We start from the raw sequence: 17,815 nt of genomic DNA on the forward strand, positions 1-17,815 counted from the left end.
AAAGCTCTAGAATGTGTGACATCACAAAGACACGCCTCCTAGCTACCATGTATGGGCAATCAAAGACAAACATAAGACACCCCCAGTACCATGTAAATACACGCCCCCTGGTTACCATGTATGGGCATATCAAAGACAAACAACTTCAAAGGTGACTTGTTTTGATCTCTAGCGTTTCCGTGGCAAACCCCCCCTGCTGGGAAATGAAGCCAGTATGGAGTGTCCAAAAAAACTGCAGCTGATGTTTTGATTGGTACAGACTTTCAGCCAGTGTCGTGCCAGAACAGGAGCTAGGTGCACAGCCAATGTAACATGGTAATCCTCAGCCTCAGCTGTAGTTCAACCTCATACTTTCCTTCCCTCTTCCTTCCTCCTCTTTTTCTTCCCTACCTCAGCTTACTTTTTAAAGAACTTAAAAAACATCATATAAAACACAGCATATTGATACACATACAAAAGGAGAAAAGGAAAAGGACAGTTAAAAATTCTCTGTTTTTGATCACATGTTTTATTTCTCTGCAGAGACTCTGGAGTCTCAGGATGGATCAGTCAAGATTTCTGCGTCGCAGCTTCGGTAAGTTTACAAACCTAAAGAGAACGGAGTAGAGAACGTTTTGCATAGTAACTGAAAACCGATGGTGTTTTTTTTCAGAAGCTTTGTTAGCCCCCCTCAAGTGTTTGAATACAGACGAGTTCATCACACTGGTTTTACTGCAGGCGGCTCACACACAACCTTATTTTACACACTGTGTGTGTGTGTGTGTTGTTGTGTGTGTTGTGTGTGTGTGGTGTGTGTGTGTGTGTGATGTAATCACAGTGGTTCTTTAATGTCTCTGAAACACTCGACAGACTCGATCACAGCAGCAGTTCACTGAAGCCGACACAGGAAGTGCAAAAGCTGCAGTTCCTCTGTCTCCACTGGAGGCAGTCTCCTGACGACGCTCCATAAATGATTCATTCCACAGCCTCTTTGTGTTTATTGGAGGTTATTGGATTAAATATTGATGACAACGTCGAGCTGCGCTGTCCACACAGAGAAGAGCCTGACTCGACACAGACTCTTTCCGTTGTGATTCTGTCTTAACGAACCGACACAATTAACAGATCAAGATGTTTTGATTGATAAAACCAGATTTCTTTTTATGTGTTGGCGCTCATAATAGTCGTTGCCGTGTTGCTCTGCCTCTGCCAGACCGTTTAAGAGTGTAGTTGTGACAGCTCGGAGATGAAGCCCTGCAACTGCAACCACCAATCAGCAACAGAGCCACAGCAACGCACCGACCGCAGATAACGAACCGACAGAGGATAACGAGACAAAGAGAGACTCGCGGTCGGGTTATGTAACGGACTCTGTACCCACAGTCCAGGCAGCCCGGCTAACAGACTGACTAGAAAGCAGCAGCGTAACAACTGACTAACAGCAGCTAACAGACTGGACTAACACAGCTAACAAGGAGCTAACGATACTAACAGCACTAAACAAACCTGAGCAAAACATCAGCTAACGGACTAGCTAACAGCAGCTAACAAACTGAGCTGAAACATGACTAAGCAGCTAACATACTTAGCTAAACATGACTAACAACTGAGCTAACATAGCTAACAGTGACTGAGCTAACAGCAGCTAACAAACTGAGCTAACAGCAGCTAACAGACTGAGCTAACAGGGCTAAACAGCAGCTAACAGACTGAGCTAACATGAGCTAACAGCAGCTAACAACTGAGTAAACATGAGCAACAGACTGAGCTAACATAGCGCTAACAGACTGAGCTAACATAGCTAACAGACAGCTGCAGGTTGTGCACAGTTTACTTCACTGTCCATCATAACTCTTAAATCACAGTACACACAGTGAGCTGTAGTAATGGGTGTCTCCTGCAGGGAGCGCTGTCTGCTGCTCTTCAAGATGGCTCTGGAGTCTAAAAACACCAAACTGGGACAGACGGGCGCTGACGGGGATGCAGGTAGGTGGATGAGTTGACCCGGTATGAGTCGGTCTCAGGTGGGGCCTTTGACCTCTGACCTCTCCTCCCCTCTCGTCCAATCAGAAGCTCCTGTGTGAGGACAGGTTTGTGGGCGGGGTCACCATGGAGGTGGAGGTCCTGGAGAAGCAGCTGCTCAGCCAGATGTTGGAGGCCATCAGAGTGACACCGTCTCTCCACGAAGACCTGCAGGTGGAGGTGATGAAGGTAAGGCCTGCAGAGGCACGACACACTGTGATGATGATGATGATGAAGATGATGATGATGATGATGAAGATGATGATGACCTGTCTGTGTCTCCGTCAGGTCCTGCTGTGCATCACCTACTCACCAAACTTTGACATTAACGGAGACTCCATCCTGAGATCGCTCAGGTGAGACATTTCACCGTTTAAAACGGATCCCACCATGAATACATGAAGGACAGGTTCCAAACCTCTCACAGCACATGAAGCTGGAATGCAGCCCGCTGTTGTCGGATCAACAGGTTGTGTCCAGGTGACGTGTGACGTCCATTAACAGCCCAGAAAAACCTCGTCACCATGTTAATATGCTGACGTGTCTCTGAGACGTCCCCGCAGACTGTCTAAAACCTACTTAGTCTCCGTGACGTCCCCGCAACTGTCTAAAACCTGGACGTAGTCTCTGTGACGTCCCCACAGACGTTCTAAAACCTGGACGTAGTCTCCCGTGACGTCCCCACGACTGTCTAAAACCTGGACGTAGTCTCTGTGACGTCCCCCGCACATGTCTAAAAACCTGACGTAGTCTCTGAACTCCCCGCAGACTGTCTAAAACCTGGACTGTAGTCTCCGAGACGTCCCCGCAGACTGTCTAAAATCTGGACGCATTCTCCGTGACGTCCCCAGACTGTCTAAATTTTAGACAGTCTGCGGGACGTTAAATCGACTACGTCCAGGTTTTAGAGTCTAAAACCTGGACGTAGTCTCTGTGACGTCCCCGCAGACTGTCTAAAACCTGGACGTAGTCTCTGTGATGTCTATTTGACGTCCCCACAGACTGTCTAAAACCTGGACGTAGTCTCTGTGACGTCCCCCGCAGACTGTCTAAAACCTGGACTAGTCCCGTACGTCCCCCAGACTGTCTAAAACCTGGGACGTAGTCTCCGAGACGTCCCCGCAGACTGTCTAAATCTGGACGCAGTCTCGTGTGACGCCTCCACGCGACTGTCTAAAACCTGGACATAGTCTCCGTGACGTCCCCACAGACTGTCTAAAACCTGGACGTAGTCTCTGTGACGTCCCCGCAGACTGTCTAAAACCTGGACGTAGTCTCTGAGACGTCCCCGCAGACTGTCTAAAACCTGGACGTAGTCTCCGAGACGTCCCCGCAGACTGTCTAAAATCTGGACGCAGTCTCCGTGACGTCCCCACAGACTGTCTAAATTTTAGACAGTCTGCGGGGACATCAAATAGACTACGTCCAGGTTTTAGACTCTAAAACCTGGACGTAGTCTCTGTGACGTCCCGCACAGGTTTCTGAAGAGCCATTATGAATCTTGGTGTGGTAGCTCTCATCTCCACATTGTTGGTAGTCCTGAAGTTGGACATTTGAACATGGGGACTTATGGAGACTGACTCACTTCTGGAGCCAGCCTCTAGTGGACGTTAGAGGAACTGTAGTTTCTGACACTTCCTGTCTCGGCGTCACTTCACGGTCACGGAGGCCGCACAAAGAAACTACAGAAGAAGAAGAAGAACGTGACCATTACACAAGAGTTGTGCAGTCGGCGTGTTCCTCCCATCTGGTGAACATTGAACAGGCATCTCCCATCAGTCACACCTCCACACACACACATGCAGGAAAATGTGTGTGTGTGTGTGTGTAGTAAAAGGAGGAGGAGGCTCAAGGCACCTCCTCCTCCTCCTCCTCCTCCTCCTCCTCCCTGACTACACTCCACACAGTCAGTCTCTCTCTCAGTGAATGGACGTTCAGCTGCACAGAAAGCAGTTTGTTTTTTGCGACTACACCCCGCTCCCTCCGTCTGCCCAGTCGTAGTTTGTTGGTTTGAGGTCTCTGGTCTGTGCAGACTCACAAAGTCAGGATGAGCTCGAATGACTCCAGCGCTAACATCCAGTCCAGGCTGCAGAGGGCGAAGGAGATGAGCGACGAGGAGAAGCTGTACAGATACAACGGGGTGCTGTACCCTCGCATCATGTGCCCCGAGGAGCATTTGAAGGGTCTAGAGAACATCAAGGCCAGAGAGGACGACATCATGCTGGTGGCTTATCCCAAATGTGGTGAGTGAATGGTTTGAAGTCTGCTGTGACCTCTGACCTCTGACCTCAGTTCCACTGTAACGGTGAAGGTGAAGTCCCGACAGATCAGCTCTGACTCTGACTCTGCAGATAAACCTGAACGGAGTCATCAGATGTTTAAGTGAACTTTACGACAGGTCTGTTAGTGTTAGAAATATTTAACCCGAGGTCAACGTTTAAAGTCAACATACTGTACATACAACACGTCGCCACGGTGACAGACTGCTGATGGAAAGAGCTGAACCAAAGACTGTTGTCGTCTTGTTTAATAGATCATCACCCAGACCCGACAGAATCGCAGCGTAAATATCTAAAAATGTCCATATAATTCATATATTTCTTCTAACGCGAACAAACTGATCTAGAACCTGGACGTAGTCTCTGAGACGTCAACGCAGACTGTCTAAAACCTGGACGTAGTCTCCGAGACGTCAACGCAGACTGTCTAAAACCTGGACGTAGTCTCTGTGACGTCAATGCAGACTGTCTAAAACCTGGACGTAGTCTCTGTGACGTCAATGCAGACTGTCTAAAACCTGGACTCTTGATTACCTCAAAGAAAACTGAGACCTTAATGTTCAAAACAAACTTTATTCAAGCGCCCCCTGGTCGGGCTGATGAGCTGAGGTATGTACTGTAATCAGTGCTCCACACAAACATCTGCACCACCCAGAAACAGAGACATTGAGACGAGGCTGCGTTCATACAAAGGAGTTTTAGAAAACCTCGCTGTGATGTTTTCCAGAGTAATCCGTCAGCTCTTCGATCCTTCAGGCCGCCGTCAGCTTAAATGTTGCTTTGAGGGCGAGATAATCCATCAGCTCTGTTTGTTTTGTGGAGATAAACTCACACCTGAACACTCAGAACTCATTGTTGGGGTAATAAACTATTATTAGCTAACTAGTTACATCAGAAAGCTTATCTTAGTTTCTAAGTTTCAGCTTTCCAGAATGAAGCGTACGGACGTTCAGTGTTTTAGCTTCACGTGAGCCCTCTAACTTTTCAACAAGCACTTCACTGCGGTGCCTAAACCTGAATCAATCTCTGACTTGATGATCCAATATTGAATAAAGCTCCATGTCACACTGCCTTCGAAACACAAAGCGCTCACAGTGAAGTTTGTACAGGATGAACAGTGCGACATTCTTGGCGTTGCCGCGGTGCGTTCGAGGAATGTGACATGTTTTCTTTGTGGACACGCTGCTGGAGAAACGACATGAAGACGGACGAGTTAATCGCCTTTTGGAGAAATGTTAGATAACACACCACATCCATCCCGAATCTTCATGCATGGGGGCCCGGCCTGGACTGGAGCCCGCATGGGGCTACCAGAACCATTTATCCATGGAGGCGTGGTCAGTTTGAGGCTGTTTGTCAGAGACTCTTTAGATATCACAGGCAGATAAATGTTAATGTTAGACTGTGTGAGGAGGAAGACCTTCACCTCAACACTCAGCTCACAGTTACCATATGCTGCTGTTTATTGGCCTGTAATACTCTGCGGTCACTCTTAAAACTGGTTTTCTCATCTGCACTGTAAAAAAAAAGTTTGTTACGGTAAAAAAGTGGCAGCTGTGATTGCCACAAGTTTACCCTGATAAATACGGTATAGCTTTTTCTGATATTAGTTTCATATTGCATATCAGGAATGAGTCCATCAGAGGGAGAGCAGAGAGTGAATATATTGGTAGAAGGATTCTGACAGGAGGCCTAGAGGAAGACCAAAGAGGAGGTTTATGGATGCAGTGAAAGAGGACATGAAGGTTGCTGGTGTGAGAAAAGAGAATGCAGAAGACAGGGTTAGATGGAGGCAACTGATTCGCTGTGGTGACCCCTGAAGGGAAAAGCTCAAAGGAGAAGAAGAAGAAGATTCATATTGCTTATTATGAATATTTTTTAACACTGCAAATCTCAGAGAGGATTCAGATTTATATGGACACGTAAGCCAAGTCACCTTTATATCACCCAGACTGATGTCTGTGATCCAGAGTCATTACGTAACAGTGCGGATCTGTCGGTGAAGCTGCAGAGCAACACGCCGGCAGCCCGATACCGTAAAGATAGACAGACGGGCAGAAGTGAAACACGTGAAAGAGGAATGTATAAATAATGTATGAAGTTGGTTTGAGGATGCACATGCTGCAGGGACTCTCTGCAGGGACTCCTCTTCTTGAAGACGTTTGGTTGAACCATGGTTGACTGTTTGTGTGCAGGTTTCAACTGGATGGTCGGAGTGTTGAGGAAGATCATCACAGAGGCCACAGGGATGAAAACGGAGACCATGATGCCACCGCTGATCGAGTTCTTTGCACCGGAAGCCCTAAAGGTACTTTAACGTGTTTATTGTTATTAACCCACAGATTAGCAAAGCTTTCAAAGCAACATCACGTAGAAATCAGTATTGCCTCCAGTGTAATCTCACTGTGGTAACTATGTCCAGCTGTACTCGAGTATTTGTTCTGATCCACCAATCATCAACCAGGTCACCAACAGCAGCCAGCTAAGTTTCATACAGGCGTAAAAATGACAGAGACCATTCACCTGATGACAGGTCAGTGTCGCATCAACATGATTTAACACGTAAGTTTAGCAGACATGAGCTGCTTTGACTCAGTGTCCATAGACGAGTCGTGTTGAATCGCAGCACTTCAAACACCGAAGAGCATCTGAAGAACTGAAGAAGCTTTGAGGACCTCAAATATCAGAAGAGGCAGAAATGCAGGCAGCGGTGATGAATGAATGTTGTGTTTTGATGGTGATGGATGAAGTGTTGAAGGTGGACTGGTCGAGCCTGTTCCCTGCACTCTTTCAGCTCCCTGTGGTCGTTCCTGTTTGTACTGATACACTGATATACAGTCAAGAAACCAGGCAGTAACCTGCTTACTGTGTGGTTTTCTTAAAGGGGAAAGTTGTCTCAATAACTCGAGAACTCTCTACCAGCATTATTTTGAAGATAAGAGCTGCTCGGTGGATCAGATACAACATCTGTACATGTGCAATGTATCCCAGCCTGATCACAGAGTGAAGTCATCGATTGAGGAGCTCTGCAGATATTTTATTACAGCGACTAACCACGTCCCAGGAGGAGGAAGGTCGATTCTGACATGTTGCCTCCTCAGTGACACACTAAAAGCAGATCACAGGCTGCAGATTTAATGAAATAAAAAGCTCATTTTGTCCAGATATCTCACATATTGTTTCCTCTGAGAAAACATCTGTGATTGGTTAATCTGCTACCGGGTGAACGTTATTTTGAAAGATTTATTCCTGAAAATTTACATCCAGTTTACACTCAACTCAGAGTTTTACTCTGCCTCTGTTGTTGTTGTGAGTTTGTATGTTTTGTAAAGATAAACTTATATATAAACTATATATATATACATATACAGATAATTTAAAACCAATTTATATCTGGTTTGGTTTGAACCAGTTTAAGTTTAACTTCATTTGGCAGTTTGCAACTTCTAGTCCGTCTGTGAGTGGGTTGCATGTTGTAATCCTTTGTTACACACTCCTCCTCCCCCCTGTATCCTTTGAATGATCTCCAACAGAGACCAAACCTCATTAGTAAACTGAAGTTTTGAATGTAGATCTGTTGACGCTCAGAAGTCAAACACAGTTCATTGTCATTGTGGTTTGTCGCTGCTGTTTGAGCCTGGCCTGGTGTTCCTCCTTCAAACGAGAGCACTGATAAGAGGCAGATGTTTGATCAGAGACACGCCCCGCTTATAAGAACATGTACATAGAATAATTAGACTGAAATGTTCTTTGGATTTTATTCTTGGATTCTTGGAAATCCCGGGCCTGTTTTCACATCTTCAATCAGGAACACGTGTCTAAACGTGTGTGCTGTGGTTTAATTAACTCACTGAAGTTACTTCAGAGGGCAAAGATTTTAAAGGGATAGCGAGTAGCCAATAGAAGTGCATGTTACACCCCCCACTGTTATGCAGTTATCCAGCTGAGGTCAACCTTCTCTCCTAATTATGTTTGTATAGTACTGATCACTCCTGATTATGTTCTGAACTTTGACACCGGAGCCTGCAGTTATTTCGTTTCTAGGCTACAAAAACGTTTCCTCATTTTAGTGACAGAGAGAAACAGCAGAATGTATCAGCTGTTACAAATTACGAGGCCGGATTGTTAAAGTAGATCAGGTCTTCATCATTTCTTTGCTTCGTGCGTCACTCTATGTAGCTTGAAGTTATTTCCTGTTTATAAATAAAAATAATCTAAGATCAAAAATCCACTCATCAGCTTCTCTGAGCTTTGACTGCATCTGGCTTCTTGGAAAGCCACTAAATGGGGCTCAGATATTTGGATAACATAATGTAAAATATAAATGTAAAAGATACATAAACTGTTCCTAAAGCAAGGAGAAGGCTGGTTGGTGTAGTTAGCAAACTGTTGCATTTCTCACATTATCATGATACTGGCTCATGGCGTTGTTTCCACACATCGTTCGAGGAACTCATTAAAGTTTTGGGAAGTTGTCAACTGTTACAAACAGCTATTGGTGTTATAATGAACCCAAACACGAGCCAGAAGACACAAACCAGTTTATTTTAAAAGAGGTGGGATTGCAGGATGTTTGAGGACACGGTGGTTGGGGGGTCTGTGGTGAGGTTGTTGGTAGTAGGAGGTCCTCTCTGAAGAGCTGGAGGTCTTCAGGAGGTTTTTGAAGCTAAAGTATTTGTATTGTACTGTATCAGGAGCTGGGTAGCATGTTGAGTCAGGTAAGGCCTGATTTTTCTTATGTTGTGAAGTGGGAAGTGGCACGACCGGCATCCTAGGTAATGTGTTTAGAGAAGGTTAGTTCAAGATAAGTGTCTTGCTACCCTGGTATCTGGTCAGAGGAAATTTACATGTACTTGAACGTCCACTAGTACCACTGGCTGACTTTTGGATTCAGTTCACAATGACAAATGACATGACAGTGACACTAGAGACCAGTGTCTGCATCCTGTTTCCTACCAACAGTCAATGCTCGCAAACAGCCGTGAGTCATTGTTGGGTTGTTTGGAAGAACCTGATATATTACCTACGTTGTTGTTCAGGCATTGCAGTGAACTTTTTGAAAATGTTTGTTTGTAAAAGATAAGGCTGACTCGTCCTATCTTCCTCCGTCCTCAGGTCGTGGATGAGACTCCCTCTCCGAGGTTTCTGGGGACTCACATGCATCCCGACAACATCCCAACCTCTTTCTATGAAAAGAAAACTAAAGTAAGTTTCAAAAACTTGCAGAGAACAAACTGATTCTCCTCATATCACAAGCCTTCATTATTTTTATTGATTGTGTTATGTGTCGTACAGATGCTGGTGGTCTTCAGGAACCCTAAAGACACTCTAGTCTCCTTCTATCATTTCTCCAACAACAATCCGGTCCTTCCGTCCGGACAGTCCTGGGAATCCTTCTACTCCAACTTCATGAGTGGAGATGGTGAGCGAAACCACGATCTAATTCTTTGGGTCAGTACCCAAAGTTCATGACCATAGGGGAGAGTTGGATGGACTGTAAGATACTTTAAGTCCTTCACTTGGGGCAGCAACTTGCTCCCAACCCGGAGGGACTATTCCACCATTTTTTTTAGATATAGTGGATGTGTTGTGGGAAACTGAATCACATGTTCGTATATATAAATATTTTCCACCTGAGAGCTTCTAGACTCTATAGTTATATGATCTGTGACAACGTTAGTGAGTTTGAACTGATTTGAGGTGATGTAGGGTCTGACCCCCCGCCGCAGAAATATCACCTTTTGTTATTCATTACACTCACAGTTTGACTTCATGATCCTGAGCTCTGCCATGTTTATGGGCTAATAAACAGCGTGTAAAGCCGACTCAGCAGGGACACTGTGGAAATGCTTCGTGTGTTTGAATCCAAGTGGGATTAAAGAACCACCTCTGCTTTAGTCGATGAGTGCACTACGTGAAGACGCTCATAAAATGTGAGTTAAGATGCTTCTCGTGCCTCCTCAGGTCAAAGCAGAGCAGTTTATTAGTATATGGACCATCACGTCTGCAAGAGACAAAAGTATTTCAAATCCTTCAATGATAAAAAAGTACCAACAGTATGATTTAGAAATACTCAGTTACAGGGGTTAGGTTATAGGAACATGCGTTTACGGCACCTTCCGACTGCACAAAATTTTTTCCGAATTTGACAGCCAATGGCCTGCCACTCGATCCCCGAGCTAACCAATCCTGTTTCAGATTAATCAGATTAAAATGTGTTAATTTTTCATGTATTCATTAGGGATGGGAATTGATAAGATTTTTACGATTCCGATTCCATTATCGATTCTGCTTACCGATTCGATTCTTTATCGATTCTCTTAATGATTCTCTTATCGATTCTCATTTGGGAAAAAAAGGAGAACGGAGAGTGGCAGTGAACTGGAGCGAGTACTAGTACAGCTGCAGCCTCTGAGCCAGCCAGACGCTCTCTCTCGTCATGGTCATCTTCTAAATGTAATGCAGAAGGCATTCGTTTAATGTGAACTGTTATAGCATGTTTTACAAAGAAGCACATTGCCCTATCATGGTAGGCAGTGTGTTACGTACCAGAGTTACCTTCCATAGTAACCACAGAGGTGCTCATAGCTTGGCTGCTGCCGCTGCTGTGAGGTTGAGATTCATCTCCAGTCCGAAGCGTGTCAAAAACACGACATTCATTTCTAAATATTACATGTTGTGTGCGCAAATGTTTCTGCATGTTGGTCGTGTTCCCTCCCGACGCTGTTATCTCCACTTTGCAGTGATTGCAAGTCGCCCTGTTGACGTCTGTTTTGGTGAAATGCAGCCAAACTTTGGAGCGTTTGAACCGAGTGGGTGACATTGTTTATACTGACTGCACTGCACGTGAGAAACTTGAGGAAGTTACGTGGCGTAATTTGTTGTGTTTGCTGGAATCGAGCGTGCGTAACTTCTTTTTTGGAATCGATAAGAGAATCGTTAGATAAACTGCCAAATGAGTCCATAGAATTGAAACACACAGAACCGGTTCTTGTTGCGAACGTTCTAAATTCCCATCCCTAGTATTCATGGATTTATTTATACTTCATTCAGTCACTTTTTGTCTGTCATACTCTTGATGCCATGTGGGCACATTATATAAAGTACATTAGGACACACAAATAAGAGGCTTTTTTGGTGTCAGTTTCACGAGTGATTGTATTTAAGACCAACAGATCATCACTTAAATGAATACACGTCTAGCTGCTGGTGGTGTGATGATTGTACATGGAAGATAGAAGGTGTGTCTGTTTTGACCTTTATTGTTTTGAATGTAAACTCTTAATCTACACAGCCGCCAGCTGTCACACACATGTGGAGCGGAGGAGAAAGTACAGCATGATATATGAGATTACAGAGCTGTACAGAGGTTAACTTTACAGCTTCACACGCACAGTCATGTGTTTGTAAGGCTGGAAACCAGCCAGCCAACTCCTTGCGCTCACACACTCATGGCTGCTTTGTTTCCCCCGCCGTGTCACCAACCTCTCTCCCGCATCACCTGACTTTCCCCGCCTACCTCAACACCTGCCCTCGCCCTTTGCTCCATTAGTGTATATACCACCCAGAGATCAGTCTATTGTGTTCAGCTTTGCTTCACTACTACTTTCCCTGTTTAACCCTTTGGACAAGTTTGTTTGGACTGAGTAAACGTGAACTTTCATCCTGTCGAGTCGTGCTTCTAGGTTCAGACCACAAAGGTCCGGTGTGTCAGATTCTATAATTCTTGAAGTGACCAACACCACAGCAACAGATTGTCATTTAAATACAGTTGAAACAAACTAATCAGTGCTTACTGGCTGATCTGTTTATTGCTGTTTGTGTTGTGTATTTCCGTGTGTGCAGTTCCCTGGGGGTCATACTTTGACCACGCTTCGGCCTGGGAGAAGAGGATGGACGACCCCAACGTGATGGTGGTCACCTATGAAGAGCTCAAACAGGTAGATCGGTTATAGCTTCCACTGACAGAGAACTGTGGCTTTATTAAACATGTATTATACTATTATTTTGTTTGTTTTGTTTCCTTGCAGGACCTGAGCGAGGGCATCCGTCAGATCACCAGGTTCCTCGGCTTCACCCTGACGGAGGATCAAGTCCAGCAGATTGCAGAGGGGAGCACCTTCAACGCCATGAAGAAGAACTCCGCCAACTCCCACAACTCGGGAATAGGAAACATCATCTTCAGAAAAGGTGCCGCAGAGACTTTAAACACCAAGTAGCCAGCTCGGGGTCTGTCTTTCAGCCTTTTTTTCACCAAGCTCTCACCAACCACTAAAAGTCAGTCCCACATTTACTCTTGTAAAGTTGGTTATGTTAGTTGCTGCTGTGTGACTTAGTGCCGTAAAGCGTTACGTACTTCTCCCGACCCGGAGCCCAAAGTTACATAGTGTGAGAACAGACGTACGAATGACAGAGACACCGTTCACCTGATCACAGGTCAGTGTGGGTCACCTGGTCACAGGTCAGTGTGGGTCACCTGATCACAGGTCAGTGTGGGTCAGCAGGAGGTAAAGTTACATATTTGGCATCTTGTGAAACTCTAGCTTTGCAACATGCTTGTCAAGCAAATTACAGTAAAGCAGCAGAGTGTGTTCAAAAGGCAAACAATTACCTCCCCTGCAAGTTCAAATAACTCATATTTACACAGTATGGATCATGAAAAATTACACAATGTATCGACCTGATATCGCCTTTGAGTGCAGGTCGGACAAATAAACCACTTAGAGGGACTTTTTTTGTAAATAGAGCCCCTTGGACCTTAGTCAGGACCTGCTTAGCCTACCTTAGCATGAGGATTGTATCTCAAAATCAGCGCATGAGTTTGACAGTGTCATATTTTTGTCTGAGCAGGTGAGGTTGGAGACTGGAGGAACCACTTCACCCCAGAACAAAGCCAGGAGATGGACGACGCCTTCAAGAAACACCTGGCAGGAACCAGACTGGGAGCCAAGCTCAACTACCAAAAGCACTGTCAGTAGGAGGCGAGGAGACAAGAGAGGAGGCGAAGGGAAGGAAAGGAGGAGGGAAAGTATGTAGAAGAAGAGTTTGGAGGACTTTCCCCACCACTGAGCTGACCTCCCCAACCTCCTCCAGCATTGCACAGATCGTCTTCAACCATAAAACATTTCATCCGGTGGAGGAAACACAGGGCTGAAAGTTCAAGCGAAAATATAGAAAGGCAGGGAGCAAGAAGGGAACGTGAACTTTTGTTACTGTACAAGTTCGACAACATTAAAGGAATAATTCAACGTTTTGGGAGGTCAATGCTCTTACAACCCACCATAAAACAGCAAAACACAAGTCTATTCTTTAGGCTAGGCTAAGGTAATTAGGTGTAGCTTCATATCTGAGAGTGCAACCAATCTTCTGATCTAACCAGTATACACAAGTATATTTCCCAAAATGTCAAACTATTCCTTCGTGAGCTCACCTGAGCTCACCTGGCTGTGTGCGAATATCCATGAATGGACCAGGGTTACAAATGTGACACACACAAACTCAGTGTTAAGATAATAAACAGATGCCGTCAGTTCATCATGACGACAGACGCTCTGGAGTCAGAGACAACCATCACAGTGAAGTGTGATTGGCCAAAGCAAAGGGCCGTGTTCCACGTTTCTTAGCGTGTTCTCAGGTACACGTCAACAGACATACCTCAGCAAAACCTTTAAAACATGCAGCTGTTTCAGGGGCTGGTGTGTACACTATGGGAACGCCAGCTCTATAATCAGAATGTTTAACTCCCCAAACTTGTTAAAATTGTTGTTTTTCTTCATACGTACACACAAGTTAATCAAACCAATCAGACACCTGTTTTTTTTTTGGGGCAAAAAAAGGTAATCTGATTACTTGTGTTAGCATCAAGCAACCAGCAGCCGACTTGACTGAATGTTGAAACAAACACAAGGTGCCTGAAGTTAAAGTCCTTCAGCGGTCTTTAAACTGGCAGCTACTCAGACTTCATCAACAATACTGTGATGAGATTTAAAAAATGCACAATCACTGTTTGTGTGTGTTTTCTGTGTATTTCATGCAGTACGTCACTGTACACGATCATGATGAGAAATAAAACTGTTTTCCAGATTTGATCTCAGGTTGTGTGAGTCCGTCTTTGTGCATGGAAACGGGCCATAGACATCGACAGGGTCACATCACGGAGACTACGTCCAGGTTTTAGACAGTCTGCGGGGACGTCTCAGAGACTACATCCAGGTTTTAGACTGTCTACTCTGACCTCTTCTCTTTATTCATTTTATTGTACTTTTCATAACATACGTTTCAACGTTCAGAACATTGAAAGTCAAAGATAAAAGTAAATAAATATTTAAAAGTAAGAACCGGAGGTAACCTTCACACATGAGACATCGCTTTTACTTTGAAAGGGCTAACCGGATGTCGTGTTGTTGTTTTCGCGGGTTAACTTGACTGTGGTCCACAGTGTGTGTGTGTGTGTGTGTGTGTGTGTGTGTGTGTGTGTGTCTCGTGAATGGATGACGTCATGCGGGCTGCCGTCTGTCTCCAACATGACACCGTCAGACTTTAACGGTTTAACGGTTTAACGGTCAGAGGTTCGTTATGTTTCAAATCAGACCGTTAATGTGCGCGCGCACACAGCGGCTCGTATAACGGTCTTTTTTTTTTTTTTTTCCCGCCGCTCGGTCATGATTCAGCGTTAGCCGCGTGCTAACGTTAGCCTGTGTGTGTGTGTGTGTGTGCAGGTAGAGCTAACGCTACAGCTGCGATGCTAATAAGGTTGCGTGACGAGTTGCGGTGTTCACGCGGTTATTTTAACGCAGACTATTGTTTTAAAACACTGAAGGGACGCGGTAACGGTTGAGTTCGGTGTAACGTGTGACGCTCAGGTCACCTGGCTTCATGTTAGGGACAGGTTACACGATGCTACATTATGTATTGATAGTGTGGATGCTCACAGGGCGTCCACACTATTATAATTAATCTATTTTTAATATATACCGGCGTTAAATGTCACATCTAAACAGCGAGCTGCGTTTAATCGTGTTGCTTCACCACAGAAAACACATTTCAGCTGGATTTATAGACATTTTAACTGAATTAAACTTTAAATCAAATCAAATTTTTGGTGTATTTTAACTAAAAACATTCACTCATGTACTGAACTTAAGTACGACTACTCACTTAACTCAATATTAAACAAAATTATGAGTTGCAGAATATTTAAATAACAGTGAAAAAAATAGAAAATTTGAATTAAACTGTAATAAAAAAAAAAAATAACTGTACAATTCTGAGGTACTTGTACTTGAGTATTTCCATTTTATGTTCTAGACCGGTCTGTACTTTTCGGGCTCAGGCCGATAGTTCGATTAAAAAAAAAAAAAAAAGATTCTCAAATTGAATCTGAATCTTTGTAGAGTTGTGATTTATTTAATCAGAATCACGGTTCACATTCTTTTCTCAGGTTTGAGAAACAGAAAATTTTAATTTGAGAGTTTAATTTGAAAAAAACAAATCACATAATCATAAAATAACTTGATTCACGTGAAGTAATTCAGCATACCATAAAGTCCGCTGGTTCTCCATCTGTGGTACGTGACCTCCCGGTAGTGGTGCATTTAAAAACAAACAAACAAATGAATTAATTTAACATCTAAAAACATCAAAATATGACAATATTTTGAGTTAGAGTGAACTATGAGATCGCTGGAATATGATTTAAAATAAGTTTTAATTCCTTGAATGGGTTCTGTTCGCACCTCAACAACAACAGTTGTTGGTACGTGGTGTAAAAGGTTTGAGAAACACCGACCTCTACGGCTCTATAGGTCCGTCCACATGGCACAGATTTTCTGTGTAAGTAAAGTTTGGAGACAGAAGACTATAATAATATAATAATAATAATAAACTTTATTTATATAGCACCTTTCCAAACAACAATAACAACAACAATTTAAAAACAATGAATCAATCTGAGGATCTCACGGTGCGAGAGCGCCCTCTCAGGGCTTTAAAAGTAATCAGTAGCCGGTGTAAGGACGCCAGAGTCATCGTGATGTTATCGTGTTTCTTTGGCAGCAGAGTTTTGGATGAGTTAGAGATGAGAGACTGAGGGTAAAATAGTGGTATCATCGACGTAAATACTGAACTTGATATTATGTTTGCGTATAAGAGGAAGCATGTAAATGGAGAACAGAACTGGACCTAGCACCGAGCCCTGAGGTACCCCGCAGTGACAGAAACACCTCATGTCTTTTAGATAAAGCAATGTACGTCTTAGAACGTGGTCTCGATATAAAATCGTCAGCTTGGGCATTTTTCATCATTTTCTGACATTTAATGAACCAAAGAACTAATCGATTACTCTACCTGACCGTGTATTGAAAATATAGCAATTATACTACTAGCACTATTACTACTTTTACTTTTGCTACGTATATTTTAGTGCTGATACTTTTGTATCTAGTAAGTTTCTGTCCATCCAAACCTGGGTCGTTTGACCTCTCGAACTATGCTGTTAACTCTTAAATTAATAAAAACAAAGGTGTTTTGGTTCCTGTAAAGAATAGCTGTGCAGTCTTGGTGCTTCAACCAAGATAATTTCAATTATCCATCAATGTTCTTCATACTTGTCTCAATAAGTAAAATAAATAAAGCCAGCAGGGCGGTCCTCAAATGTCTTGATTACGTTTCAGCTCTGATTTCGTCTGCTTTCTTTCACGTTTAATCAAATAATTGTTTGTTCGGTCACATTTCAAGTCTTTAAATTGCTTCTTTTGTTCGACCAAACTGTCCAGAACTCAAAGGTTTTCAGTTTCATCTCCGTATTTGGACTTATGGATGAATTGTCCCTCAGTACCTTCATGTTCTTCTCTGTTCCAGGTGTGGCGTGATGCAGCAGAAGTTGTGTTCCAGAGGTTCGGGTTCTTTCCTCTTGGAGAGGAACGGCCAGGCCTGCGGCGCCGCCACGGTCACCTCCTGTGACCTCCCCTTCCGCTGCCCCCGCTGCGGCGAGCAGGAGCGCTTCCGCAGCCTGGCCTCGCTCCGTGCCCACCTGGAGTACCGCCACTCGTACCGCTCGCCGGACGTCATCACGGGTGGCTTCAGCATCACCGGCAAACTCCCTGACCCGTTGACGGCAGCGATCCCCTGGCACGACATGAGCTTGCCGACCCGCAGGGGGCAGCAGGGAGCGGGGCGGCCGCCTCACGCTCGCTCCCTCAGCGACAGCAGAGACAGCGGTTACCTCCACTCCTACGGCTCCGTGAGGAGACGCACCCAGAGCGTCGGTGTGGGGACGCAGGCCGAGGAGGAGGAGGACGAAGAGGAGGAAGGTGGGATGGAAGATGAAGATGTGGGAGAAGAAGAAGAGGAGAATGACGATGATGACGAAGATGGAAGTAGAACCGAGAAGGATGTCAAAATGTCCGTCAGAAAGTCAGACGCAGGACATCACCTAAACCACCATCTCCCGTTCCCTTCTCCAGCTCCTCTTGGCCCCCCTTTGGATCCGGACCTGGACCTGGACCTGGTCGGTGCGTTCATGTTCACTTTTACGC

At 44.6% G+C, this 17,815-nt stretch overlaps 2 protein-coding genes and 1 long non-coding RNA gene across 6 annotated transcripts in view; all 3 read left to right on the forward strand.

Moving 5' to 3' along the window:
* Positions 1-204: 204 nt before the first annotated feature.
* Positions 205-1,899, forward strand: LOC113744729 (uncharacterized). Its single transcript, XR_003461779.1, has 3 exons — positions 205-315; positions 523-574; positions 1,883-1,899. It is a non-coding gene; the product is annotated as an uncharacterized LOC113744729 (long non-coding RNA).
* Positions 1,900-2,165: 266 nt separating this feature from the next.
* On the forward strand, positions 2,166-14,357 carry sult6b1 (sulfotransferase family, cytosolic, 6b, member 1). Of its 2 annotated transcripts, XM_027275523.1 has the most exons (9): positions 2,166-2,190; positions 2,290-2,357; positions 4,034-4,244; positions 6,476-6,588; positions 9,396-9,485; positions 9,576-9,702; positions 12,126-12,220; positions 12,311-12,470; positions 13,131-14,357. In XM_027275523.1, the coding sequence occupies exons 3-9, from the start codon at positions 4,049-4,051 to the stop codon at positions 13,256-13,258; spliced, it is 909 nt and encodes a 302-aa protein (XP_027131324.1). In that variant the 5' UTR covers positions 2,166-2,190; positions 2,290-2,357; positions 4,034-4,048; the 3' UTR covers positions 13,259-14,357. The 2 variants fall into 2 exon arrangements, with proteins under 2 accessions (XP_027131324.1, XP_010753758.1); XM_010755456.3 differs by lacking the exons at positions 2,166-2,190; positions 2,290-2,357 and having other exon boundaries at positions 3,447-4,244.
* Positions 14,358-14,712: 355 nt separating this feature from the next.
* Positions 14,713-17,815, forward strand: part of znf365 (zinc finger protein 365) — a 39,018-nt gene continuing 35,915 nt past the window's right edge. For 2 of the 3 annotated variants that reach the window (XM_019274513.2, XM_027275537.1), the window contains exons 1-2: positions 14,713-14,848; positions 17,139-17,791. In XM_019274513.2, coding sequence (XP_019130058.2) covers positions 17,149-17,791 — 643 coding nt within the window. In that variant the 5' untranslated portion in view covers positions 14,713-14,848; positions 17,139-17,148. Of the gene's footprint in view, positions 14,849-14,902; positions 14,999-17,138; positions 17,792-17,815 lie in introns of those variants that run through there. The other variant, XM_010755457.3, reaches the window with a different exon arrangement.

This window comes from Larimichthys crocea, unplaced genomic scaffold (assembly GCF_000972845.2).
Source record: "Larimichthys crocea isolate SSNF unplaced genomic scaffold, L_crocea_2.0 scaffold146, whole genome shotgun sequence".
Taxonomy (NCBI): Eukaryota; Metazoa; Chordata; class Actinopteri; family Sciaenidae; genus Larimichthys; species Larimichthys crocea.